The 26,287-nt window shown below is 51.7% G+C and overlaps 1 protein-coding gene across 1 annotated transcript in view; it reads right to left on the reverse strand.

The window, feature by feature from the left end:
• Positions 1 to 26,287, reverse strand: part of GLIS1 (GLIS family zinc finger 1) — a 429,609-nt gene that overhangs the window by 12,521 nt on the left and 390,801 nt on the right. The window contains exons 4-6 of the mRNA XM_006879701.1: positions 12,971 to 13,132; positions 7,923 to 8,033; positions 4,155 to 4,287 (exon numbers count right to left, since the gene is read on the reverse strand). Of these exons, the coding sequence (XP_006879763.1) occupies positions 4,155 to 4,287; positions 7,923 to 8,033; positions 12,971 to 13,132 (406 nt within the window). The remainder of the gene's footprint in view (positions 1 to 4,154; positions 4,288 to 7,922; positions 8,034 to 12,970; positions 13,133 to 26,287) is intronic.

Raw genomic sequence — 26,287 nt, forward strand, 5'->3', positions numbered from 1 at the left:
TTTTTGGATAATCTTCAGTAAAATCTTGCTTGCATGTGAAATCAGTGAGATTGTTCTGTAGTTTCCACATTCTGTTGGGTCACCTTTCTTTGGGATAGTGGCAGCTAATTTGGCCTGTCTCCCAAGTGATAGTGAGAGAAAGCCCATTTGAAGCTGGGCCCGGGAATTGGCACAGCTCAGGCTGGGGACTGGACACTGGACCAAGAGCCTTCAGTATCAGCCAGTGTGAGAGCCCAGCGCTCTGGCATGCACTGTCAGGACACCCCCAGTTCTCAGCCCAGCCCTAGCCCACCTCGCCTCGTGAACCTCTGCTCCCATGAGAACGTGCTCTTGTGTCCGACCGCTCATGGCCTCGCTCGGCCAGCATTTCCCGCCCTATGGCTTGTCCAGAAGGCGGCAGGGTGAGGGCGCAGATGGTGCGCGACTCAGTGGTGTTTTCAGACCGTGCTGCTCACCACTCTTCCCTAGCACCTCCTTGCCTGCCATCTTGAACCAATTTGGGAGCCTGACAGCTGGGAAGGCCTGGAATCCTGATAAATCCCCCTCCTCTCCCTCAGCCACGCTGACCTCATGCTTCTCACGTCCTCGCTGCTCAGCACATTACCCAGGTCTGCTAACGAGGGGCCTGCGGAGACGATCCTGTGGGTATCCTACCAGGCAAAGCTCTGGTCCCTCCTCCCGCCAGACAATGAAAATTCCACGCCACCCTCTCACTCTCCTGTTCTGGATTCTTCCGTCCTCGCGCTCCCCCTGGTCCTTGCTCTTGTCTGGTCCTTCAGGTCCTGAGCGAGTGAACGAGGAACATGCGAACATGTGAGTGCACAGTGGATGGGAATGAGGGTGCATCTTCTCGGTGAGGAAAGAGGGAATGGGGCCGCCTCCGGCCCAGCCTCCCCCAACGTGAACCACTTCCGGTTGTAAATCAGTCTCATCAATCATCAGCCGTGATTGCTTAACCTCTGGCCCTAACATCTGTTCTCAACGCTGAGGCCAGCATCTGTGACGCGGCCAGCAGAGGGCCTGGTGGGCTTGAAGCCGGGGTGGGAGGGGGAGCCAGGACCCCTGGATTTGCTTGATGGTCCTTCACTCTGGAAGCAGAGATCAGCCCAGAGTCTGGCACAGTAGCTGCTCCGTGTACTGTAAGCAGAAAGATGGACAATCTCCTCTTTGTGGATCTTGTTGTTGGAAGAGAGATGGGCAGTCTCCTCCTGTGTGATTTACAGCCTCTGAAAACCCACTGCAGGGTCAGCTATCAGTCGGTTCTGATACAACAGCACGTTAACACCACCACCACCACCACCACCTACATGTACAGTTCTTACAACCATTCCTGGCACATTTTCAATAATGAGTTATTCTGAGCTGGTTGCATAAAATAGATACACTTCTTTTTCACCATGCAAACAATTATGATGCTAAAATCATTAGTCACACAGGGTTGATGAAGTGATCAGATCCACAACTGCCTTTGTTCTCACAGCAGCCCTGGGAGGGAAACTGAGGCTCAGAGCAAGAGGACACCACTCGCCAACTGTCACAGCACAAGATCAGCAGGGTCGGGGCTGGTCAGCATCAGCCCTGGTGCCCCTCCAAGCTGACTGTTTTTCATTGGTGCATGGGTGTAGAGCCCCTTCTCAGGGGGCAGTGGACTGAATGAGACGTTTGTACAGAGACTGGCCCAGGAAAGTGTGCAAAGGCTGGCCTCGTCCCACCTCCAGGACAAGCCCTGAGCTGGCGCTGGAGGATGGACTTCAGCCTGGGTCTGCAGCTGCCTCTCCGAGTGATCCTGGCTTAGCCCAGTCCTCCTAAGGTAGTTCCTGATGGGGCTCTAGGATCTCGCCTTCCGGGCAGCCACTACCAGTCATCGCCAGCTCCCTTTCTTCTCCACCCATGCAATTTACAGCCTTGGAAACCCAACGGAAGGTCAACTATGAGCTGGTTTTGGCTCTCAGACAATGAGTGTGTGCCCTTGCTAAGTAAAAAAGCAGCTTCAGAATCCCTCCTAACACAGCTTTCTAAGCTGCCATTACCAGACACTGGGAGGTAGTATGGAGATTCAAACTTTTGTCCTTGGATTGGTCACCCTTTTGACCCTTCTAGCCCTGCCATTTCCGTGATTCTAAGACTCAGCGAGACGCACCCCAAAGTGGAAGGACTCCTCTTGCTGGAGGGAAGAGGGTACAGTCCTCCGGTAGGGTCTGCATGACCCCTGTGAAGACTAATACATGAGAAGGTCAAAAATCCTTTCAAGTCTGTAAGTGCTCTGACCTATCTGTAAATATAATGCTGCTTCAACATTGAAGGGAAAGGATAACAAGTAAAAAAAAAGTTAAAAATGGATGGAGTAATTCAAGAAGTCCCGGAGGGTGGGCAGAGCTCTGCGCTCGGATACTGTGGTTTCTCCGTGGTGGCCGTGGAAGAGGCCACGCTGCCCTTATCTGAGTGGAAGTCTCGTGCCACACAGCCAGGAATTCTGCTGCGGTCTGAGATCTGCCCAGTGGCCCATGGCTGCTGGAAGTGACAGACAGGTGCCTCCATGGGACCAGAGGCTTTGTGTGTTCAGCTGGAGAGGCCTGCGGCATTTCTAGAGTCCAGGGAGACCCTATCTCTGGGTTACAGAGTTCAGTAATGAGGTGGAAGTGGTTTTGGAAGAGTCATGATCTCTCTGAGAGGCTCAGTTTTCTCATCTGAACTAAGGAGCCACTCAAAAAAAAAAAAAAGACCACACAAACAAAAAAACCCCCAAAACAAAACCTTTCCACTTATTGCCATCAAGTCAGAACCAACTCATAGCTGACCTTTCAAGCGGGCTTTCAAAGACTGTAAATCAGATGGGAGGAGACTGACCAGCTTTATCTCACAGAGCAGCTGGTAGAGTCAAACTGCTTGGCTGTGTTGTTGACAGTGAAGCTATTTACCCTGTTGTTATTGTTGTTGTGTACCGTCAAGTCAGCACCGACCCATAGCTGACCCTCCAATGGGTTTCCAGAGCCAGTTAATCACATGGCGGGAGATTGCCTGTCTTTCTCCCATGGAGCAGCTGATGGCCTTGAACAGCATGGCTTTGGGATTGCAGCATAGCCTCTTGCCACTAAGCCACCAGCGCTCCCTATTCTTTATCCTCGTTGTTAAGTGCCCTCAATTCACAGATGACGCATAACGACCCTATGAATGAAAGACCTGAACACTTGTATAATGTTCATCGTTTCTCCAAGTTCATAGAGTTTCCAGAGGCAAGCTATTTTGGAAGTGGACGTCACTCCTGCTTCCAAGCTTGTTTTAACCAGGGAGCTCCACCAAACATTATTTACATACTGAAGATTAAATATGACTTCAAGTCAAGGTCAGGGCCATAATGGGCTCTTCCTGAAGGCGGCTCTTCCCTGAAGGCGGCTCTTCTCTCAGTGATCTTGACAGCATGAGTTAGCAGGAGTGTCTGAACCTTATACCCAGCCTCTTTTCAAAGTACTTAGGGTGGGACCACAGGATCCCCCACCTCAGCTCTGCTTCTGACCATCTGCTGGGGATTGGTAACTCTGGAATAAAGTAGACTCTGGTCCTGCCCTTGAGGAGATCACAGTCTGGAATGGGTCTAAGTGAGACAGGAAAACCCAGAGTGACAAACCAGAGTGCTTTGCAGTAGGACACAGGAAAGGCGGGAAGGCTTCCTGGAGGAGGCAGCAACAGGATAGATAGGTGGGAAGGCTTCCTGGAGGAGGCAGCAAGATGAGCCCTGAAGGAAAAGGTGAAACTAATTGTATTGAAAGGGGAAGCTCGCAAGGCATGTGCAGTGTCTTGGGGCGGGGGAGATGGAATTTAGGGCATTGAGGAAATTGTGTCTAGTGTGCCAAGAGACCACCAGGAGGGACCAGGCCCTAGAAGATCTTAGAGGTTGGACTGGATGAACCTGGGCATAGCGAGACTAGTGGTGAGTTGGAGAGGATGGGTTGAAGGTAGGGTATCAGTGAATAGGATGAGTTAAAGGTAGAGAAGCAGTGAAATCCAGAGGCATGGGATTCCTTCAATAAGGTGTGCCCTGTGTGGGCCCAATGGCCACCTGGTGACTGAGTCCCCAGAGAATCTTCCTGTGGGATGGCCAGCAGGGACAGGGCCCTCTTGCCTGTGCACCTGGCCATGTCTCCCCACCCGCATACCTGGGAGCAGCTCCTGGCTGAGGGTGCGGCCAGCCTTCCCATCACTGGTGGCCAGCTGTGAGGATGCGTGGAGTTGCTGCAGGGCCAGGCACTCGGTCAGGACGTCAGCCTCAGGGTCAGGGCCCATGTGCAGCTGGGAAGAAGCAGAGGGGGTGGGAGATTAGAGTGATATTACCCCCTGGCAACTCCTGTGGTAGAGGACAAGGCAAGAAGGACAGTGACTGCTGGGCAAAAACCTTGCTGTGCCCGGTTTCCTCATCTGTAAAATGAGACTAATGATTGCCAACCCTCTGTATACCCTGAAGGCTGTTGTAGTCCAGGAGCAGAGAGAACTAGATGCCAGAATGGGATTGAATGTGCCCAGATTTTATGACGGGATGCCCATATATGAGAGTAAACAGCCAGCTAGGGAGGCTGGGGGCCATCAGACCCTTGCAAGTCTGATTCCAAGGAAGGAGACAGGGAAAGAAGCATCCAGAGCCAGGCAACGTGAGGTGGGCTCCAGGGAGCCAAAGTCAGCTCACTGTCGGAGGGGTCTTGTATCTGCCTCAGTATTCCATAGGGGCCCATTGAGCTAAGTCAGTGGCTGGGGGAAGCCCAAGGAGGTGTGGCCTCAGTACAAAGCTGAGGCAAGGCCGTCAGTCGGCTGGAGCATTCTGCGGCTGCCCCCAGGATGAACTGTGAACATGGAGGGAATAAACACTTAGCACCAAGCCTGACACACAGTCCGCCCCTTCCTGTCACTTCTTGCCTCTTCTCCAGCTTTCTACCTCACTAGCACACACTACATTGGAAACAGTCCAGGGCAAGGGCCAGAAGACCTAGGTTCAAGTCTCACCCCTCCTCTTCTTACTCCATGAACAAATAATCTCTCTCATTTGTCTGCAGAAATCCATAGTCATCACACCTCACCCCACATCCAGGTTTCTCTGAGAAGTAATGAGATGATGAGCGGGAATGTGCTCTGTGAATGGCTGGCCGACTTCCAGCTGCCGGAGGCCCCGAGGTCACACGAGCACATGAGCACTGGAGTGTGAACTCTGGCCTGAAGCAGGCCCAGGCAGGGATGAGGACCAGAAGCCCAAGAGGAAAGAGCTCTGACTAAACCAAACCTCGGTTACCCTCAAAGGCAGATGTGAGCTCTAAGACACCTCAGGGTTTCTTCTTTCCTTCTCCCTATCTGGGTGTGGAAGGGTCAGGTAGGGCTTCTGGACATATGACCCATGAGGGGCAGAACCTGCATGGGAAGAGACCCTTCTTCCAGACAAATCCCACAGCTTGTCTACAAGCTGGATGCCCATGAGCTTGGCTTATCCAAACCCTCATTTCACCCGGACATAACAGATTCAGAGAAGGCAAGAGCCATGTCCCATGTCACACAGCAGTTGAGAGTTAGCCTCAAGGGTTTTTCCACCTTCCCAGGCCAGCAGGGCCAGGACCCAGCTCGGGAAGGCATGCCCAGCCTCTCCAGGCTCTCAGCTCCCTGACCCAGCAGCTGTTTTCCATGTAAATTAAGTTTCTGGCAAAAGAGGGCCAAGGCATGTTCTTGCAGACCGCAATGTCAATCGGATTAGGAGCAGCAGGAGAGGAGAATTAAGGAAGAAAAGCATTTCTAATTCTCTCTGAAACGCAGCAAGGCTGCCAAGGAGTTGTCATAATACAAGGGTCGCTTTACCCAGAAAGATACATCATCCCCAATGGCTCGTAATGGATGCTTATTGTTGGGAAGTTTGCAGCTCTGCAGCCCCAGGTCTCCGGGGCTCAGCGTGTGCCAAGCACGGGGCCTGGGAAAACCAGGGCAGAATTCTGGTCCTCAGGCGTCAGCAGATCGGGACAGAAGCCTCCCTGGCATGGAGCCCCATCCACAGAGCCTGGGCCGTTCTCTGCTCACTGCTCAGGGCCCTCAGCCACCCAACAACCATGGAAAAGCTTAGGGCCTGGAGCTACAGAGGTTGGAGTGGGATCTTGACCCTGTCACTTCCATGGTGCATGATTCTAGGTTGGCTTCTTAACTCTCTGAGCCTCAGCCTTCTCATCTCTAAAATGGGAATACAAATTGTCCCCATTCTGTAGGGTCTTTTTTTTTTTTTAAGCATGTTGCTGTTGTGTGCCATTGGGTCAGTTCTGTCTCAGTCACCCCATGTGACACAGCAGACCCGCCCCATAAGGCTCGCTTGGCTGTAATCTCCATAGACGTAGGTCACAAGCTTTTCCTGTGGAGGCAACTAGGTGCATTCAAATTGCCAGCCCTTTGGGTGGCAGCCAAGTGCTTGACCTATGTGCCACCAGGCTCTTTTCTTCAGGCTATGGTGAGGATGGGATCAGAGGCAGTCTATGAGGCACCAGACACCAAGCTGAGCGGGAAGGGCACGTGGCACCCTCGCTCACCCCTGGGATCAAAGCCAGGCTGCTATGTTTTATTCATGGCTCAGAGCAGAGCTTGGAATACAGCAAGTGCACAATAAATCTTGCAGGCCTTAATGAGCTCTTCCCACACTGCCATTTCTGCTGTGTTAGTACCCCGGCTCCTATGACCCTCCAGAGACATGGGCCAAACCCAAGTGTGTAAGCTTTGCCCCAAGTTTTAGCCGTATTTCCTCCTCAGCAGTGCCCACACTCCTTGTCCAAAACAGAATCCAGGTTTGTCTCTTGCCAACCTGCTTCTTGCCTGGTTCCTCTGGGCTCTTGACAAAGTGCATCCCATCTAACCCCTCCCTGACTCGGGGGTCTCATCCTAGGCTCCTGCGTGGCTCTCCTTGCCCAGCTCAGCAGCCACCAAGCCCAGTCCCTCTCCTCCCACAACCTCTGGCACCCCAGGCTAGGTTTCTCTTCCTTAGCTCTGTCTCCAACAACCTCAACCATTCTCCACATGTCCCTTAAAGCCACCTTTCTAAAGCTCAAGGTGGCATGTTTCTTCTTTGCTTAAGGCCCCTCAGTGGCACCCAGATCTCCTGAGGACAAGCCCCACACTCCTTGGTAGTTTCTTGTCTGTTGAGACTGGCCCCACCCACTCTGCTATGCCCACTGGGCCTCCACACACACAATGCTTCACTGCAGCCCCAGCCTAACACTGGTTACTCTTGGGGGGGCTTTCTTCTTACCTAGGACCCCACACTTGCTCTTTCCTCTAAATGTAATGAGAACATATGCCCACTTCTGTTTTGGGCTTTTACTCTGTGCGAGATACTATTCTAAACCCTTCACACTTATTTATATTCATTTACTCTTCACAACAACCTTTAAGGCAAGTCCTTTATTATCCCCAGGGACCAGCTGAGAGCACAGAGGATGAAGGCATTAGGAAACTTGCCCGAGGCCGCAGGGCTAGTGATGCAGCCAGGCGGTGGTGACCCAGGCAGGCTGGCTCAGGGCTTCCACTCCTTCACCCAGCTGCCGCCCTTTGACGGGCCCAGCACCCCTCATGCAAGCTCTGGCTATTCCTGGCACACCTCTTTTGTAGTCTTTATTATATTATGTAGCATTACCTCAAAGGCGACCGTGTTTTTCCATTTTTGCCTCCTCAATGCCTAACTCAGAACTGAAGAGCAGAGGTGATGGGTGAGGAGCTGGCGGGCAGCGTGTGAGCGGATGATACCAGCTGGCTGAGGGCCAGGAAGCAAAGGCTGTGGGAACGCCAGTGGACACGTGGGAGGGAGATGGGCAGATGGGTGGTCAGGCCCCTGTGGTGTGCGGACAGAGAATGCATGCAGGCAGTGTGGGTGCCCGGCCCGACGGCTGCATGGTGGGTGGGCAACTAGGGAGGCTTACCTTCTTCCGCACCTGCTGCTCTTTGGCGGAATGGGCCTTCACGTGCTTGCGGAGGGAGCTGGGGTCTGTGTAGCGCTTGGAGCAGCCAGGGATCTGGCAGGCGTACGGCTTCTGTAACAGCAGGGGCACGGTGAGTGAAGGGCAGATACCTGAGGAAGTCAGGCATCACCTGCCAGGCCCGGCTGTGTGGGCCGCAGTAGAGGGAAGACTGGGTGAGGGATGTGTTGTAGGATCAGGCCTGGCCGTGAGGGGTCCGCCCACCAGGTGCAGAAAAGGTGCCAGGTCTGGGAGCGAAGGAGGGGCTTTGCATTTCCATTCTCCCATAGCTCCCTGATATCCTCTCTCTGCGCTGCACTTTCTACTCTGCAAAAGAGGGCAACTGAGTTCTAAGGCTTGTCCAACTCAGATGCTGTTTGGTTCTGGGAAAAGAACACACTTTGTAGCTCACAGATGCAAAACAGTAGGCCCTGGATGTGGCGTAAAGTCAGAGAGGCTGCCTGAGAGGTGACAGAGGAGGAGGAGGAGGAAGAGGGCACAAACATAGGGGCCTGCTGGGAGTGTAGTAGGCCCCAGGCCGGGAGGCACAGACTACACCTGCCACGTGATCCCAGAGTCCCCAGACTGCTCTCTGGACCATGAGAAAATTCAGACCCTATTCTCCACACACACTGGAGGCCAGGACAGAGCCTGATGTTAGAGAACATGGACTCTACCCTGTGGGACTTGGGACTGTACCTCCCCTGGGTCCACGCTGCTTATCTAGAAAATGAAAAAAAAAACCAAACTAAACTCCAACCCACCACACCCCTCTATCAGGCTTCTGAGGTTGTAAATGATAGGAGAACATGGCCTCATCTTGCCCCCATGGAGCAGCTAGTGGATTCGAACCACTGGCTCTTTGGTTAGCATCCCAACACGTAAGGCACTGTGTCATCGGGGACGCACTCTCACTGCCCCCCTCAGATTCCTGTTCTTACTGTCAGGGCTCTGGATCTCCTCTCACACTCCGCAGCCTTTCTCATAGGTCTGGCCACACCCCATCATCTGCTTAAACCCCCCTCGGAGCTCATTCTGGTGCCCCCAGGATAAAGGCACTCTAGTGGTGGTCAAGACCCTTTGTGACTTGCATTGTTATCTGTCTTCCAGCTGACATGAACTCATGGTGACCCCAGGTCTGCAGAACTGCTCTATTGTTTTCTAGTTGTAACTGTTTTGGGTCCTGCTCAAGTTTTCAGCCTCTTGGCCACCCCTAGCTGGGCCCACAGGCCTCCTGATCCTTGCCCATGCTTCAAGCCCCTCCCACCTCCTCAGGCTGCAGCTTCCAGGTGTCCACCCAGTCCTGCTGGGTCTGTGCAGGTGTCCCTTCTCTCTACTGGGTGGGCAAGGGACCTGCCAGACCCCAGAGTGTGACCCTCAGCTGTAACTGAACTCCCATGTGTATCACAGGGATTCCCCAGTACTCTGCTTGGGAACTGCGGCTGTCACTGGACCCTGAAATTCATAAAACTTCTCCTTTCTGAACACACCTAGTGGTTCCTAGTTCTCAGGACCCTCTGGCCTCTGGGCATGAAGGATGGGAGCATGCTTGGAAGAAGTGACACTATTTGGATTTAAGTACCAGGGATGGCTGTGCCCATCGGACATGCCCACATGGAACTGTCCCCAAACCTGAAGGTAGTTCTGCTCCTGATAGGTCTTGTTGGATTTCAGACACAGGGAGAAGTACTCATGGCCCAGGGGCCTCGAGGGGAGAAGAAGAAAGAGATGGCCATACCTGGGTGCTGCCGCGGAGAGTTGCCAGGTTAAAGAAATGGAGGAAAGCAAAAAGAGAGAGACAGACCAGTGAGCAGCTTGACTCTGCTGAAGGGACACTAGGCTGGGGGAGGAAAGTGAGTGCGCCTGCCCCCAGCCCCAATCACATACACACATCACAACACAGCCACATATACAAACACACAATCACACACCCCGCCACAGTCACATATACAAACACACACAGAGTCACACACACATGCATTCACACACCCTACACAGAATCACATGTACAAACACAAAATCACACACACACACTCCACAGTCACATGGACAAAGTCACACATTCACATATGTAAACACACAATTACACAGTCACGCCCACACCCACCCAACACAGCCATACATACAAACACACAAATATGCACACATAGTGACATATGCAAACACAGAGTCACACACACATACACACACACACACACACACACACACACACGGTCACACTCTGTCCTCCCACATCTCCTTACAGGCCCTGACTTCCCAACATTAGCACAGTCATTCTCTCCCTCCTGTGGGCCCTGTCCTGCCCTGAGCTGGCCCCAAGCCCTGTCCCTTGGGGATGCTGATACAAATCCACATGCTTTTGTCAAAAACGCAAACAAATAGCTCGCCTACAGACTCACTCTTCACTTGGAAAGAGGAAGGCGAGGCCCATCTCCATGTTTGTTTTTCCAGGGCCTGGTGAACACAGAACATTCCTCAGACCCTGCTGCCCTCAGGAAACCCCAAGATTGTCCCAAGCCAGCAGCCAACACCCAGGCTACAGTCCCTGCACAGGGCCCAAGGCTAGGGCAGCCTTATTAATGTTAATAAGAAGAATAATGATCATAATCGTGTGGGATGATGCCTTATGGCTCCGAGCACAGAGCCGGGCTGACAGAGGCTTCCTCGGTGCAGGTCTCTGCTGGGCACCTGCCATCCATGATCTCCTGTGAGTCTCATCCCTACCCTGAGAATCACACCCACTTCACAGAGGAGAAAACAGACTGAGGACTTTGCCCAGCACCTCACAGCTAGTTTAGGGTGTATAGATGATACTGGTGAGTTCCCCCTTTCCTATACATCTCAGAGTGGCCCAGTGGTAAAAGAGAGACTGTAAATTCCCCATCTTGCCTTGGGGATCCTGAGACCCAACAAAGGACTCTGGCTTCTTCATGTTCACACAGGGAGTCGGTGGGAGCCAGGCCCTGGAACTCATACTCAATGCCTGGCAGGATTTGATCAGCATTTGGTGCAGAAGTAAGCGGGCTGGATATGTGGAGACTGGTCTTTGCGCCACACACCACATGCAGAGTCTTCCCAGCCATCCTATCAGCTTCCCATTTTCCCAGTTCCCTCTTCTGAGGGAAACTGAGGCCCAGAAAGGAACAATGGCTGTCCTCTGACCTCTATGGGTAGGTGACAGCGTGAGGATCAGATCTAGGCCTGGTTTTCTCCAATCTGTCCTGCTGGTGGAGAGAACCTTATGCTCTTGATATCAGAGTTGATGTGGGGACATAGCTGGTTTTTCAAGACCCATCAGCCCTGAAGGGTGATGCTAGGAAAGAACAGAGCCTGTAGAGCTGTTACTTATATTGATCTTGTGGGAACTGGGCCTCCAGTGGGTGCTGAGTGTGGCTGCAGCATGCCCCAGGCTTCATGGGGACCTTTCAGGGAGATCCAAGTTTGAGATGATTCTGTAGATGCATTCAGAGACTGACTCAAACTCGTCCCTGGGACCTTGTTCACACACCAAGTAGGAAGCAGAGGCTTGCTGCCATGGGGCTGAGTCCAGGAAATGCAGTGAGGAGGGATCCACGGGGTAAGTCTGGGCTGGGGACCTAAGGCTTGAGAGATATTGCCAAGGCCCAGGAGGGGTGGTGTGGCTGGTGTTGGCTGTAGCATCTGAGAGACATAACTACAGGTACCTCTCTGTGTCTGGGTCGGGGTCCTGGGGGTCCCAAAGTTGGGCTTGTGAGAAAGAAATGATGGGAATAGAGAAATTGCTAGAACAACTCATCCAAGGCTCTAGCACAGTGTGTGACAATGGAGCTGGGTGAGGAGAAGAGCTGGGTTCTGGGTGGGGACAGGCCTCATCCTCCTGACTTGGGCCCCCTCTCCAGCAAAGAGCACTGGTCTTGACGTCAGACCAGGTCAGCCCACCGGCTCTGTAACAGGGGACGGATGGCTCTATGTAATTAAGTCTCCGTTTCTTTGTCTGCAAAACAGGGTGACTTCCTCTCCTCTAGACAGGATGCGCTCCCTCTCTTGCACCTCTAGTTCCTCATCTTTATAGTGGACAAGGCTGAAGGGGTTTAATGGTCACTTAGCTCTCCTGACCTTCCACTCAAACACCTGCAGGGAGAAGGGAAATGTGGGCCTCGAGCCCAGACTCAGGCTGCAGACTCTGTTCACCTGCTGGAACCGGGGCCACAAATCCTGCAAGGGGGCTGGTAAGGCTGATGTGTAAGTTCAAGTCTGAGTGAGTTCTGCCACTTTCCAGCTGTGTGACTGAAGAAAGCACCATAAGCCCCTGAGCCCTGCTTCCCTCATCTGTCAAATGGGCTCACAAGCCCCTGACTGGCAGGGCTGTATACATTCACAGAAGGTGATGGGGAAGTGCTCTGTAATCTGCTCAGGTCCACGTGCACAAAAAGGGACGCTTGTGCCTACACTCTGGTGGCACTGCCGTTAACAAGGGAAGGAGGTGGACAGACAGGCTTGCGGAGGGCTCAGGTCAGCACTCCAGGGCCTGGAGTCCTGGTTGCTACCTTAGCACAGGGCCCGTGGGCAAGGACGGTCCAGATGGGGTGGTGGTGGGAACAGCAGGATGTGGCTGCTCCAGGAGAGCTCCCACACTCCCTCCGTGAGGGTATACAAACATGCCAGAGTCAGGGCTTGTGGTGGGTTGTTACTCATGGGCTAAAGTACCCAGGTAAGTTGATGCCTCAGGAGACATGTGGCAATGTCCAGAGACATTTCTGGTGGTCACAAAAGGGACAGGGTGCTACTGGGATCTAGTAGACAGAGGCCAGGGATGCTACCTCTACAGTGTCCAGGACAGATTCCCTTGCTCCTCCCAGCCCCTCCCTTTGCCCCATGAATGATCTGACCCCAAACATCAATAGGGTTAATGGTCTAGTATTTAGAACGTGATGGGATCTGCCTGGACAGCGGATCCCACCCCACATTAGATGAGTGACAGGTGGGTGCTCACCCCCCATCCTCTCCCCCTCAGTCTCGCCCTCTGGGCCTACCGTGTCGAGGTGCGTGCGTTGGTGCTTGGCGCGGTCACTGGAGTTGCTGAAGGCTTTCTGGCAGCCTGGGTGCTGGCACAGATACGGCTTCTCGCCCGTGTGGCTCCTCAGGTGGATCTTGAGGTTCTCCAGCCTTGAGAAGGCCTTGCTGCACCCCTCAAACTGCAGGAGAGGCCAGTGAGGGGTGGTCACCAGCCCCCGGAAGGCCCACCACCCAGCCTGGAAATGCACCCCGTGGGGAGGCCAGAGCAGTAAGCCTGCCCGGCCCTCAGCACCCTCCACCCGACCCCGTACTGTGCGAGGTCTCCAGGTCCTCTAGCTCAGCTCCTCATGAACTGCTCAGGACCCAGACTCTAACTTGGAAGCCTTGATAGTTTCCAGGGAAAAAAAAATCACCCTTGACTGGGAAATGGACCAGTAGGGCTGGAGTAAAAAGGGATCTTTCCTTTTCTGGATCTGAAAGGAATCCCTTCCCAGTGCCACCTGGACACTGCATGCTTTTGACAGCAGCTCCGCCCGAATGGACATGAGCACAGGTGCAGAGGGAGCTGGGCTCCAAACCTAGGACCTGCTCTGTCCTCCGAGGCCTGGCTCTGCCCTCAACTTCTTTGTGCCTGATCTCTGTGGCTGCACACTGTGTGGCTACATCTCAGGGCTGATACTGAGGGTCTCAGGGGCCTGGAATGTCAAGGGCCAAGTCCATGCAGAATGCAGCGTTAGGGCTAATCCATGCCAGACAACAAGCACTCTTTGTTTCATTTGGTGGGTCTGCTATCCAGTGCTCCTAGTCTATGGGGAGACCGGTAGAGAGAACAAGAAAAAAAGTACAGTGGAAAGTGAAGTGGAAGGAAGAGTAGACATAGGGCCTTGGGCCTTGATCTGCTCAGACCCTCCTCTTGGGGCCCCAGGCCTCCCATCTCTGTAGCCGTTGCCCCACTCCACACACCATCCCTGGAAAGTCCTTAAACTTCTAAGCCCTCCTTCCTCCCTGTTCTCCACACAGAGATCCACAGAAGTCTCCTGATACCGACATCAGGTCCTGTCACTCTTTGCTTACAGCCCTGCTGGCCAGTGTAGCGTCAAGCTCCCGCAGCCTCCATACCTCCCTGCCTCTCTCCTCCCACCCCTGCTCCTTCAGCTCTCTTGGGGACCAGCCAGGCGGGCTCCAGCCTGGGTCATGCAAGCTGCTGTCATGGAATGCCTTCCCTTTCACAGCGACTCACTGAGTCCTTCCTCAGCCTTCAAATCCAGTTCAAACGCTGCCTGGTGGGTGGAGGCAGCTGACTCCGACCCCTTCAGTGCAGTGGGCTGCTGCTTTTCCCCACTGTGTAGCCATGCCACAATCTCAAGTCTGGGTGGTAGGCATGCCAAGTGACAACTGCAATGCACCAGAGTTAACCTCACAACACCCTGTGACATGCGCAGTATCAAAGTCCCCAGTTCGCAGATGAATTGATAGTGTGTTGTATGATGAAACGACCTGCCTATGACTGTCTAGTGGTAAGATAGTGGTAAGAAGCTGTGCTGCAGTCTCAAAGGCATGGGGTTCGAGGCCGCCAGCTGCTCTGTGGGAGAAAGAAGGGAAATCTCTTCCTCTAAAAAAACTGCTGGAGGGTCAGGTATGAGTTGGTTCCGCTTTGGCAGTACACAACAACAACATGATTTAGCATGCTGCCAAAACTGGACCCCAGCTTAGTTTGGTGCCAGGGCCCAGGTGGCTCTGCTATGCCCTAATGCCCTCGGGGATCATGTGATAGGGGAGGTGACCCTTTAGGGAAAAGAGAATTGGAGAGGCAGAGGCCTTCTGAGCCACCAGTGTCATCCAGTCATCCTGTTTAGAGGCCGATCTGCCCCTTACCAGACAACTCCGCCCTCCAAGGGAGGGGCCAGTATGGGCTCGGCAGCAAGCAGCCTATGATGAAAGGAGGACAGTGCTGGCCTGCTCGTCCACACCCTTTCTCTGGGCTTCGTCTGCAGGGGATGAAGGGGCAAGTCCTCACATGTGTCCACAGCTGGACTATGTGGCCTCTTTCTTTTGAGTTGGGCACTGGTTTGCTTTACACATAGCCCACAATGTTAAAGGGACTACACTTCAAATGGCTAACACATTCAGCTGTTCACTGGAAGACTGGTAGTTCACATCTACCCAGAGTTTCCTCAAAAATAACCCCTACAAACTACTTCTGAAAAACCAGCCACTGCATATACTGTAGAATGCACCTCTGGCCTGGTGCACCTGGGTCATGTGTCATGACTGACTTTGTGGGTCACCGAACCCTCACTAGTTATCTAGGCGTGAGTTTATGGGTGGTGGCTGGTGAGCACTGCGGGAGAGTTCAGAATCTGTAGTTCACTCAGCTTATCTCCCAGCCCTTGTAGGTCGGTGCCCAGGGAAGTTCCGTGCATTTGGTCATTTTGGGTACAGGGCAGCTTAGTTGGGCAACCTGGTTCCAACCCTAAGCTGGGTGATGTCAAGATTTAGAGAGGACCCAGACATGGGTTTCACCCTCCAGGATCTCAGAGCCTGAAGGGAGAGGCACACATAAACCACCCTAGCCAAACTGTGCGGTCAGAGCTGTGATGGGGGGCAGACAGCACAGACAAGGGGACCCAGATGGTGCCGAGTTTGGTGTGAAGCTGTGGGAGGTGTGTAGACAGTTACGTCAATATCGGTTCATCCACATCTTTCAGTCACTGACTGACCTGCTCCTTGAGCAGTGAGTGCGGTCAGGTGCTGTCGGGTCAGGACCGACTCATAGCTGACTGTCTATGCAAGTAAGGCTTGAATCCACCAGCTGCTCTGCAGAGAAAGATGGGCAGTCTCCTCCTGCATGATTTAAAGCCTCTGAAAATCTGCTGGAGGGGCAGTTATGGTTGGTTCTGACTCCATGGCACATAAAAACAAACCTTAGCAGGATGAGACAGGCTTGATTTTCTCCCACAGAATGGCTGAGGGATTTGAACTGACAACCCTTTAGTTAGTAGCCCAACACATAACCTACTACACTACAAGGGCTCTTCAGAGACTGAATTATTATTGTTGGGTGTCACCCAGTCAACTACAACTCAGAGTGACGATCTGAACTTTGCTCTGTCGTGCACCGTCCTCACCATTTCTGACACACTTGAACCCATCATGACCGTCACTGTGTCAATCCTTGTTGTTGGGGGTCGTCTTCTCTTTCTCTGACCCTCTGATGTTGTTAGGTGCTGATGAGTCAACTAGAATTCATTGCGACCCTATGAACTATAGATCTGAAATGTGCTCTATCCTGTGTTGTTCTCATCCTCTCTAGTACACTTGAGCTCTGTGACAGTAACAGTGGGTCTCATGGAAGACCTTGCTCTCTTTCACTGACCCTCTACCCTTCCCAGCATGTTGTTGTTGTTAGGTGCCATCAAGGTTTCCAAGCATAGAGACACTCAAAGGCCAGACCAAGAAGTCTGGACCCCAGGTGGGGCCATGGCAGACCCTTAAGAAAAGAAGAAAACAGGATCAGATAAGCAAACAAGGAAGACGCAGCTGAGAGGAGATGAGATGATGGGGCACTAATCAAGAGAAAGCACAGATAACTGTTGGAGACGAGGCTCGAGGGGCCACAGCAGAGACAGTGGGAAGACGTGGAGGTCGGAGCAGACCTTATGGGCAGATGTGAGACCAGGGACCTAGACACAGTGGCTGGTCCCGAGCGACCTGCCGTCCCGTGAAGACTCACACGACTGCAGGCCGCTTTCTGCTGGGGCTGGTCCAAGGCAAGGAGCCCAGAGCTGGGTTTTAGTGGCTGTTCTGTTCCCCACTTCCAGATGTGGTGCCTTTGCCATGCATCAAAACCAGAAGGAAATCCTGTTTGGGGAGTAAACAGGCCACAGCCCGGCCCCCTTGCTCTCCTGCAATGGCCCTGTGCCAAGTTCATCCCATCGTGAACGCGGAGCCTCGGCTGGGGAGAGGGGCTTCCTCTTGGCATCCAGCTCATCCCTTTGTTCCTCTCTGGCCTGTGCAGAGAGGTGGACATCTGAGGCAGAGAGGCAATAACTCCTTGCGTGCTGCGTGATTTTTCTGAGTTTGGGCGAGTCCAGCAGACTCTGGAGATCGGTATATCATTTTCTCCCCAGGAGTCTGCACGGATGTCCAGACCCGCCTGTGTTCAGCCTTCGTCCCTCCCAGGATACCCTCTCCTCCAACCCCCTGACAATTTAATTCATACATTTTTCAAAAGTCCAGGATCTTCAGCTAGGAGTTCAAGGGTTTTCCTTCCCACCACATCCACCTCACATGTGTCATGCAGGTTCCACATGGGGGTGACTGTCCCTTTCTGAATGTGTTGGGGACGCTCATGCCTTTAGGACGTTGCTTCAGCTGTTGCCTCTGCCTGGAGCAGAGTGTCTTTCCCCCATGTGTCCATTTAGGAACATCATCTGTTCAAGCACCACCTCCTCAGGGAAGCCTTCCCTTCCTCTCCCACCCCTTTCCTCCTCCCTGATCTCTTGCCTCTCTCATGTCCCAGCCCTGGGTTCGGAGGGTGAGTTAGCAGGTTCCCATTGCACAACAACTGCCTCCTAGGCAGAGGGTCTCAGCATTCCTCGAAGTCAGGGCTGGGATTCATTTATGGGGTAGAAGCTGGGGTAGAGATGTGATCCAAAGGCTTAAGGATTGGAGTTTCTGGGCATGGAGACGCAGGTGCTCACAAGCAGCCTCTTCTCACTCGCGTGTTCATCAAAGTGCCCAACATGTGCTCTCGCCCCCATGCCCACGTCCTCTCAGGGACGCTGCCCAGCCTTGTCCCCTGCTCCCACCTTGGCACTTCCCAGTGCTGGGCCAGGATGCCCTGATGGGAGTGGGCCCAGTGAAGGGGTGCGGGCTGGGATGAGGATGCACTCTGACAGAGCAGCCCCCCATTCAAGGCCAGCCTCCTGAGACAGGCCAGGGGCTTCGAGGGTATGTAGGCTCTGCCTGCGGCCATTAGCCAAGCCTCCTGTGGTCCCTCTGACGACACAGGCAGAGAGAATGAGGGCACAAGGCAAGGATGGCGACATTCACAGCTCAGCACCTACCGGGAGTGGGCTCTGCTGGGCCCAGCACTTGCACAAATGGGACCGTTTATCCTCCCCACAGCCCTTCTAGGTGCTGTAAAACTGAGCAAGCTCGGCTAATCGCAGGGAGTGGTTGTGAAAAGGAAGCAATAATGCACAGTATGCCTATCTTGGTGCCATGGTCCCAGTCAACCTCGCTGCAATAGCTGTCATTTAAATGATCGTGGAGCGGGGGACAATTTCCCCCACTATTGCTCCTCTGTAGAGTGAGGAGAGGTATGTAGCCACATCGGTCAGACATATGTGCGTGCGTGTGTGTGTGTGTGTGTGTGTGTGTGCGTGTGAGTGCGCACACACACAAAAGTATGTGTATATGTTAGCAGGTCATGTCCTGTCAGGCAGGGGCTTCGGCTTTCTCTCCCAACGTCCAGTCTCCATCACTGCTCCTTCATCCTTCCACTCATTCTCCTTTCCTCTCCCTCAGGCCTGGTACCTAGACTGTGTCTCACCATACTGGGCTCCCAAGGTCTAGGCTTGGGCCCATGTGGGATTGTCAGGCTCTGATTCAGGCTAGGGTCTAGGGTAGGCCTTGGAGCAGGCCGAGTACTAGGGGGGCAGGCTGAGTGAGCGGCACCCTGGACAGACCTGCTCCCCTCCCTTGGCATGGAAATCACAAAAGATTCATACCTCCAAAGCAAAGCAGATGTGTTCTGAATTCGAAGGAGGGCTGACCTGAGGACCTCGTTTACGGAATCTATACTCTGAGGACAGCCAGGATCTGTTGGCTCACACAGCACATCCCAGTTTCCTTCCAGGCCTGTTCCTACTGCCTCACAGCCAAAAACGACCCTCAAGACCATTCAGGGCCCAAATGGGCAGCCCTGACAGCCCCTGTAGCTCTAATGCTCTGTTGTTACTGTTAGGTGCCTTCGATTTGCATGACTCCTAGCAACCCTATGAACAACAGATCTGAACCCTGTCCTGTCCTGCACCAGCTTTATCCTCTCCAACACTGAGCCCACTGCTGCAGTCATCACATCAACCCATCTCATTGAGGGTCTTTCTCTCCTTCACTGACTATCTTTCCAAGCATGATGACCTTCTCCAAGGAATGGCTTCTCCTAATAGCAGCTCTGGTGGCTTAGTGGTAAGGATTTGTGCTGATGACAAAAAGTCATGCTGTTTGAATCCACCAGCTGCTCTACAGGAGAAAGATGGACAGTCTCCTCCTGTGTGATTTACTGCCTCTGAAAACCCCCTGGAGGGCCAGCCATGGGTTGATTCTGACTCATGGTTTACAACAACATGCCTAAAGTATGTGAGATGAAGCTTTGCCAGCCTTGTCTCCAAGGAGCACTCTGGTTATACCTTCTCTAAGACATATCTGTTCGTTCTTCTGTCAGTCTATCTGTTTGGAGAGGTCCCTGATGGCACACTTTCCCAATGCAACACATCTCCTGATCTTCTGAGTGCTGGCATCAATGGTGTTGGTGTTGATTATGGTCCAAGTGAGATGAATTATTTGACAATTTAAATCTTTTCTCAATCTATCATGATTTTGTCTTTTAGCTCAGTGGTGAGGATTATTTTTTCTTGATGTTGAGATGTAGTCTATATTGGAGGTGGTGTGTAGTCTTTGACCTTTTGCAGCAAGTACCTCAAGTCCACCTCCATTTTCAGCAAGCAGGTTGTGTCATCTGCATAATGTGGCCTGTTGATGAGTCTTCCTCATATTTTGATGTCACATTCTTCGTGTTGTTGTTGATTGCTGTAGAGTTGAACATAACTTATAGCAACTCTATAAACAAAAGACCTAATGCCTTTCTATAGCTATCATCATTTCTCTAAGTTCGTAGAGTTTCTGTAGGCATGTGGTTTAGGAATTGGATGCCACTCCTGCTTCCAAACCTGTTTTACAACTGGGAGCTCCACCAAACACTGTCTACAATGGGAAACCATTATGGTATTTGATACCCCAATGGCACAAGGTTCAGCATCACAGAAAACCCAGATTACCTCAGTACAGCAAACTGACAGAGTGATGTACAAAGTAGAAGAATGTCCCCCCAAACAGGATAGAGCAGGGTTTAGGGCTGTTGTACATAGGGTCGCTATGAGTCACAAACGACTCAATGGCACATAACAACAACAACAGTCTCACTTAGCAGGGATTAGGTGTTGTCAAGTTGAATATAGCTCATAGCGACCCTATGAAAAAAAACCCCGAACTCTGTTCTGTACTTAACATCATTTCTTTATGTTGATAGAATTTATAGAGTTCCCAGAGGCCTCTGATTTAGGAAGTGGAACCTGAGTCAATCTGGAAGCTCCTCCAAACACTGTCCATGATGATGATGTTCATTATGGTACTTGACACTATGGCACAATGTTTGGCATCATAGCAATTCCAAGTTATTCAGTACAGAAAATAGACAAATGGCTGTTGTACCACTTAAAGACCATTCATCATAACATTAATAAATTTGGCCCAAGGCCTCCCTTGGGCCTTGGGTCCTTGCTGGGTAAAATGGGCAAAAGTCCAGCCAGCTTACACCCACTTGTGGAGTGGGAAAAGAATCCCAATAACACAAACCAACACAAACCAAAACTTTCCTTATGTGACACCCATCAAGATGCAAGAAACCAACTTCTATAGTGGAACCAGTGCAGAGGAGTCTCCAGGCCAGCTGCAGATTTAACCTATTACTACAGAATTTTAAAGGCATAGAGTCCAGTTTTTTGAATGATTTGCTCAGAATACAGTATGAAAACTTTTAAATATTTTAAATGGTGCAGTGTTACCTTGCTGTTTGCACAGCAGCTTCTTGGTCTAAGTATAAATTTCATGTAAGCATAATTAAGTGAGGGTTCTGGAATTTCCATTCTTCTCAATGTTAGCTCTAATTTGTTATGATCACAGTCATATGCCTTTTCATGGTCAATAAAACACATACATTCTCCTGATAATCTCGGCTTCCAGCCAGGATCATCTGATATCAGCAGTGATATCCCTGGTGTTACGGCTTCTTTTCAATCTAGCTTGAATGTCTAGTAGTTCTCTGTCAATGACCTGTTCTAGTAATTTTTGGACACTCTTCAGCAATGTTTTGCTTGCAAGTGATCTTAATGATATTGCTTGATAATTACTACATTCTGTTGGATCACCTTTCTGGAGAATCAGAGTTTTGGGAGATCTCCCTACTCATGGGGTGGTGATTAATTCTCAAGCAGACCTGAAAGGCCTCACAAAATGACCTTCTGGAAATGGGACGAGCAGTAGGAAATTATGTAGACCCTTACCCAGATGCATGAACCAGGAACCTGTTTCTCCCTGCCTTCTGCACCCAACCAGTCATCAAACAAGGAAATATGACCTCATAAGCATCTTTCCTGCTCATCCTTTTTCTTTAGTTATACTGGTGTTCGCACTCCCCATGCACCATCCACCTCCCTGTCCTTCAACTTGCTTCTCCTAGCTCAATGCAGATAGCATCCAGACAACAGATTGAAGCCCAGAGATCTGTTCCATTTCCCCTCTGCTTAAAACCTTCCTGGATCCCCAGTGCCTGCTGTTGTTGTTCTCTACTGTAGAGTCGGAGCTGACCCATAGCTGACTGTCCAGTGGGTTTTCAGAGGCAGTTACTTGCATGGGAGGAGATTGCCCATCCTTCCCCTGTGGAGCAGCTGGTGGCCTCCGTGTGCCTTTGAGCAGTGCAGCTTCTTGCCACAAGGCCACCAGAACTCCCCCGTGCCTATCAAGTACAAATCCTCATTCTGGCTGGTATGATCTGGATCCTGGTGACAGCTTTGTGGTGTCCATACCCCCAATCCTCATCTCACACCACTGAGTTTTGATATCAGAGACCTGGATGCAGATCCTGCCTTCTTAATTCTCAACTCCATCATTATCGCTATTTTATTTTATGTATCTGAGCTCAGAGCCCTCATCTGTGAGCACGGGCATACACCAAGTGGTGGAGCCTGGCATATGGTGGCTGTTGTCCTATGGCCCAGGGTCCTGATGCCAACTCTGCCCACCCATAGAATTACACAGGTGTCTTTGTTATGGCATTTCAAAATGCACTTTGTTATGGATAATCAAATGCACAACAGATGGATTTGATTAGAAGAATGAATTCATGAGCTCCCAGCACCAGAAAGAGAGTGGCTGCCATGGGTGGTGGGTGCACAGAGAGGAAGGAGAAGCACCTGACAGTTCACAGAAATGTCAGCACAGGTACTTAGCATTTTACCTTAAAAACGCATCAACATTAAAACATCTCTCAAGACAGCACTATTGTTATTTTTGTTGTGTGCTGTGGAGGGAGAACTGACTCCTAGCTGACCCACCAACGGGTTTCCAGAGGCAGTAAATCACATGGACCGAGTGAAATAAGTTAGTCACAAAGGTCTAACATACATATCATATGATCTCACTTATATGAAATATCTAGAACAATGTAAAGAGATGGAAGTTGATTAGTGGTTTTCAGGAATGGGTGGGATGAAGGGGGAAAGTGAGGTTCAGTGATAAGGGGATTGTGTTAAGTGATTAAAAATCTTCAGGAATGGTTAATGGTGATGATGGTTGAGCAACGTGGTGAATGTGATTAACTGAACACGCGAAGCTGTAGAAGTGACAGTTACCTCTGTTATCTATATGCTTACTATCACTTAAATATATCCTTGACTGTATCTGGTGTCAAGGACCTCGCTAAATTGTTAAGGAGCAATGACATCAGTTTAAAGATTAAGGTGAATCTGCGTCAAGACATGGTCTTTTCAATTGTTAATGTGTCTAAAAGTTGGACAATGTCTGAAGAGGAGAGAACAATAAATGCCTTTGAGTTGTGGTGTTGGAGAAAAGTACTGAATAGATCATGGACATCTGAGAGAACAAACAAATAGGGAAAATGCAACCAGGGTGCTTGTGGGAGGCAAGGATGGTGAAGCTTCATTTCACATACTTTGGGCATGTTGTCAGGAAAGGGTAGTTCTTGGAAAAGGACACCACACTTGGAAAGACGGAGAAGCAAAGAAAGAGAGGAAGCCCCTCAATGAGATGGATGGACACAGTGACTGGAACAATGGGCGTGAGTACATCAGAGACGGTGAGGATGGCGCAGCATAGAGCAAGGTTCAGACCCATTTTTCAGGGGGTCGCTGTGATTCGTAGATGATGCCACAGTACATCACCACCACCATCGCCATGGCTAAGAGTGTGGGTTCAGATGGTCTTTGATAAGTTGCCCTGTTGGTGATGCTACTTCCCAGCTCCATTCTGCAGATGAGGAAACTGAGGTTCAGGAAGGTGACACAGCCATTAAGTAGCAGAGCCAGGATCTAAAAACTCCAACTGTTTCCTCAAGAGTCCTTACAAAAGCACCAAATACTGACAAAGAGGACCTGGTACTTACTATGATTCCCAGCTAGGTGCATGCCATAGGTGCCAGCCCCCAGGAAAGGCCAGGTGGGGCCCAGAGGGGATGTCAGAAAAGGAGAATGTTCTTCTTCTTCCTCCCAGGGCACACCCAAGGGAGACGATGCCACCACACAGAAGGCCAAGCCAGGGCTGCACAGTGGAGCAGAAAGTGTCCAGCCATCCACAGAACAGTGCCTTGAAAGGCCCAGCTCCCACATGTGGGGCATGTTATGAAAGAAGATTAAAATAACGGGGGAAAATACCCCGGGAACCGTGAAGCCCCAGACCATCTGGTGTTTTATAGCAACAGGCAGGGGAAAATCAGAACCTAATTGAAAAAAGTCCACTGCAATCCATTACCACTGCGTGCAGCTCACAGAACTGAGGGCTGGAGATGAAAGATGGCGGGGCGATTCCGAAGAGCTGGGGAGGGGGCTGCATCTTTTCCTCCAGGCCAAGCTTGACCCCCGGAGCTGGGGCTAGGGGAGCTGGAGAGGGAGGGCTGATGGCCAGGACATGCGCTGGGGCTCACTTCCTCCCAGCAGGAGACACGTCATTAAAATGGGCAGGGCTAGGCTCCCCCAGGGCCTACCTGAGCCTTCTCCCTCATCTGTAAGAGCTGTAGTGTGGGCGGGAGTGGGGTCATGTCTCAGCCCCGTGTCTGGCACTCAGTCGGTGCTGCGATGCTCCAGCGAAGGATGCAGGGCTGTTTCACATGTGAGGTGGAGTCACCAATCTACCAGCAAAGGCAGAGTCTTCAAATGCGGGCTCCACCACCGACAGCCATGGACCTGGGCCCAGTCACAAGTCACCTCTATCCTCAATATTCTCCTCTCTAAAAGGAAACGGAGCCGCTGCAAGAACACGCCCAGCACAGGAACTGGCACACAGTTGGTGTCTAATGAACGTCAAATTTCCTCCCTGTGGCTGACATGGCCCGATGAGGAGGGAGGTACTGTTTCTCATGCTCTGAGACGCTGGACATGGAGAACGAACAGGACTTTTTAGGGGACCAGGGCACGAGGTGGGGCAGGGGAGGAAATGCCTCCAGTTTTGGCATTTGCCAGTGACTTGCTTCTAAACAAACACATTTCTGGTTTAAGGGTAAAATATATTGGGTTACAATAGTCTGGCAGGCCTCTCAGGGATCAGCTTCTCATTTTTGCACAAACTTCTAATTTACTTTGCAGCAATTTCTTGGATGGAACAAACGATTGTTCTCCAAGATGTCAAATCATTCTGTGTTTGGCCAGCTGGGCGCCAAGGGCCACTCTGCAGCTCCTCATCCTGGGATGGGTTTCTACGAGGTCTCCTCACACTTGGTTAGTCTTCTGGGGAAGGTTGAGGCAAGAAGGAAAGGGGCCGATGTGGGAGAGTCCTGAGAGGTGAGGTAGGGACACTGAGCTGGACTGTCCCCTGGAGGGTCTCATGTCACCTGGAGCACATGTTGGTATCTGAGTAAAGGAGTGAACCTTCAGTTGATGTGCCAGAGGAGAGCCAATGACAGTGACAGCAGATATCACATTCCAATGTATCCCACTGAGCCAAGCTCTTTCTAAACACAATCTTGACAGTATTATTAAGCAGATCTACAGTTCTCTGTTGTTAAAGCGGCAGAAACCTGAGCCCAGAGAACATAAGTGAAGTGTGAGAGTTACAGAGAACATGAAGAATGGAGGCTAAGGTCCACTCTGGGCTCCATCCTGTCCTAGCCAGTCAAACTGAGGGGGGACCTTGAGGCCCCAGAATCTTGAGGGATTGTGTGCCCAGCTGCTCAGCTCACTAGGCCCTCAGAAGTCTCCAGAGGCTGGCTGAAGGGGGGTGGGGCCTGTGCAAGGCAAACAGCAGGGCAGAGGGAGAAGAGGGTGCAATGGCCACGGGTCTTGCCCTCAGCGCTGGCCAACCGTACCCATCATTGGGCAGAGGGTTCTCTGGCTTATCGAGTAGGTGCTGCAGACACCTCATCCCTCTGTCACTCAGGACACCACTGGAAGCTGTGGACAGGAAGGAGGTCCCTGATCCAGGGGGTTGAGGAAGTCCTGCCATTGAGGGCTGAGGGATTTAGGCCACCATTGTGTGGGGGTATGAAACCCTCAAAAGCAGGAGAAGGTATGAAGAAGGTGCCGAGTCTATGTTCGTGAGGACTTTACAGTCCCCAGTTGGACAGAGCTGAGAGGGTTCCCTGTGCTGAGCTCTGTGTGGACAGGTGTTTGGGACATGGAGCTAGAGCCAGGGCCTGGCAGGAAGCAGACAACACAGAAGGGCCAGCACAAAACACCAGGACATCAGCCACAGACTTACACAAACACACACACACACCCAACATGACACCAAACACGCAAAGACACAGAATTCAGAATGCCAACATACAAGTTAATATGCTCAGCTCTTCAGAGGGTCACTATGAGTTGTAGTCAACTTGATGGCACCTAACAACAACAATAACACACACACACACACACACACACACACACACACCCAACACCCAATCACATACCAAGTCCTAGAAACATTCTTCCTCACACACAATGACTCAGGCCACAGAGACACACAATGCACACATACTCATAAACACAAAGAGACATGCAGGGCCCATATCTAAGGCATAGAGGCTAGGGTATGACTGCAGGCCACACACCCACTCTCCAGACCCCAGGGGTACCAGCATCCACCCTGCCAGGGCACAGCATGTGCCGGAACTGGTCATGTGTCACGATGCAGGCCGTCCTGTGGTGGCTGGAACATATGCAGGGAGAAAGACATGCGACCCGTGAGGTCCCCATACCAACATCCGGAAACCACAGCACAGGCAGGCCCATCGCAGACCACTCTGGCACACCTCTCTGTGGCGCCAGGCGGGTCGC

The sequence above is a fragment of the Elephantulus edwardii genome, unplaced genomic scaffold (assembly GCF_000299155.1).
Source record: "Elephantulus edwardii isolate Elephantulus edwardi_28Jun2011 unplaced genomic scaffold, EleEdw1.0 scaffold00005, whole genome shotgun sequence".
NCBI classification, from domain to species: Eukaryota; Metazoa; Chordata; class Mammalia; order Macroscelidea; family Macroscelididae; genus Elephantulus; species Elephantulus edwardii.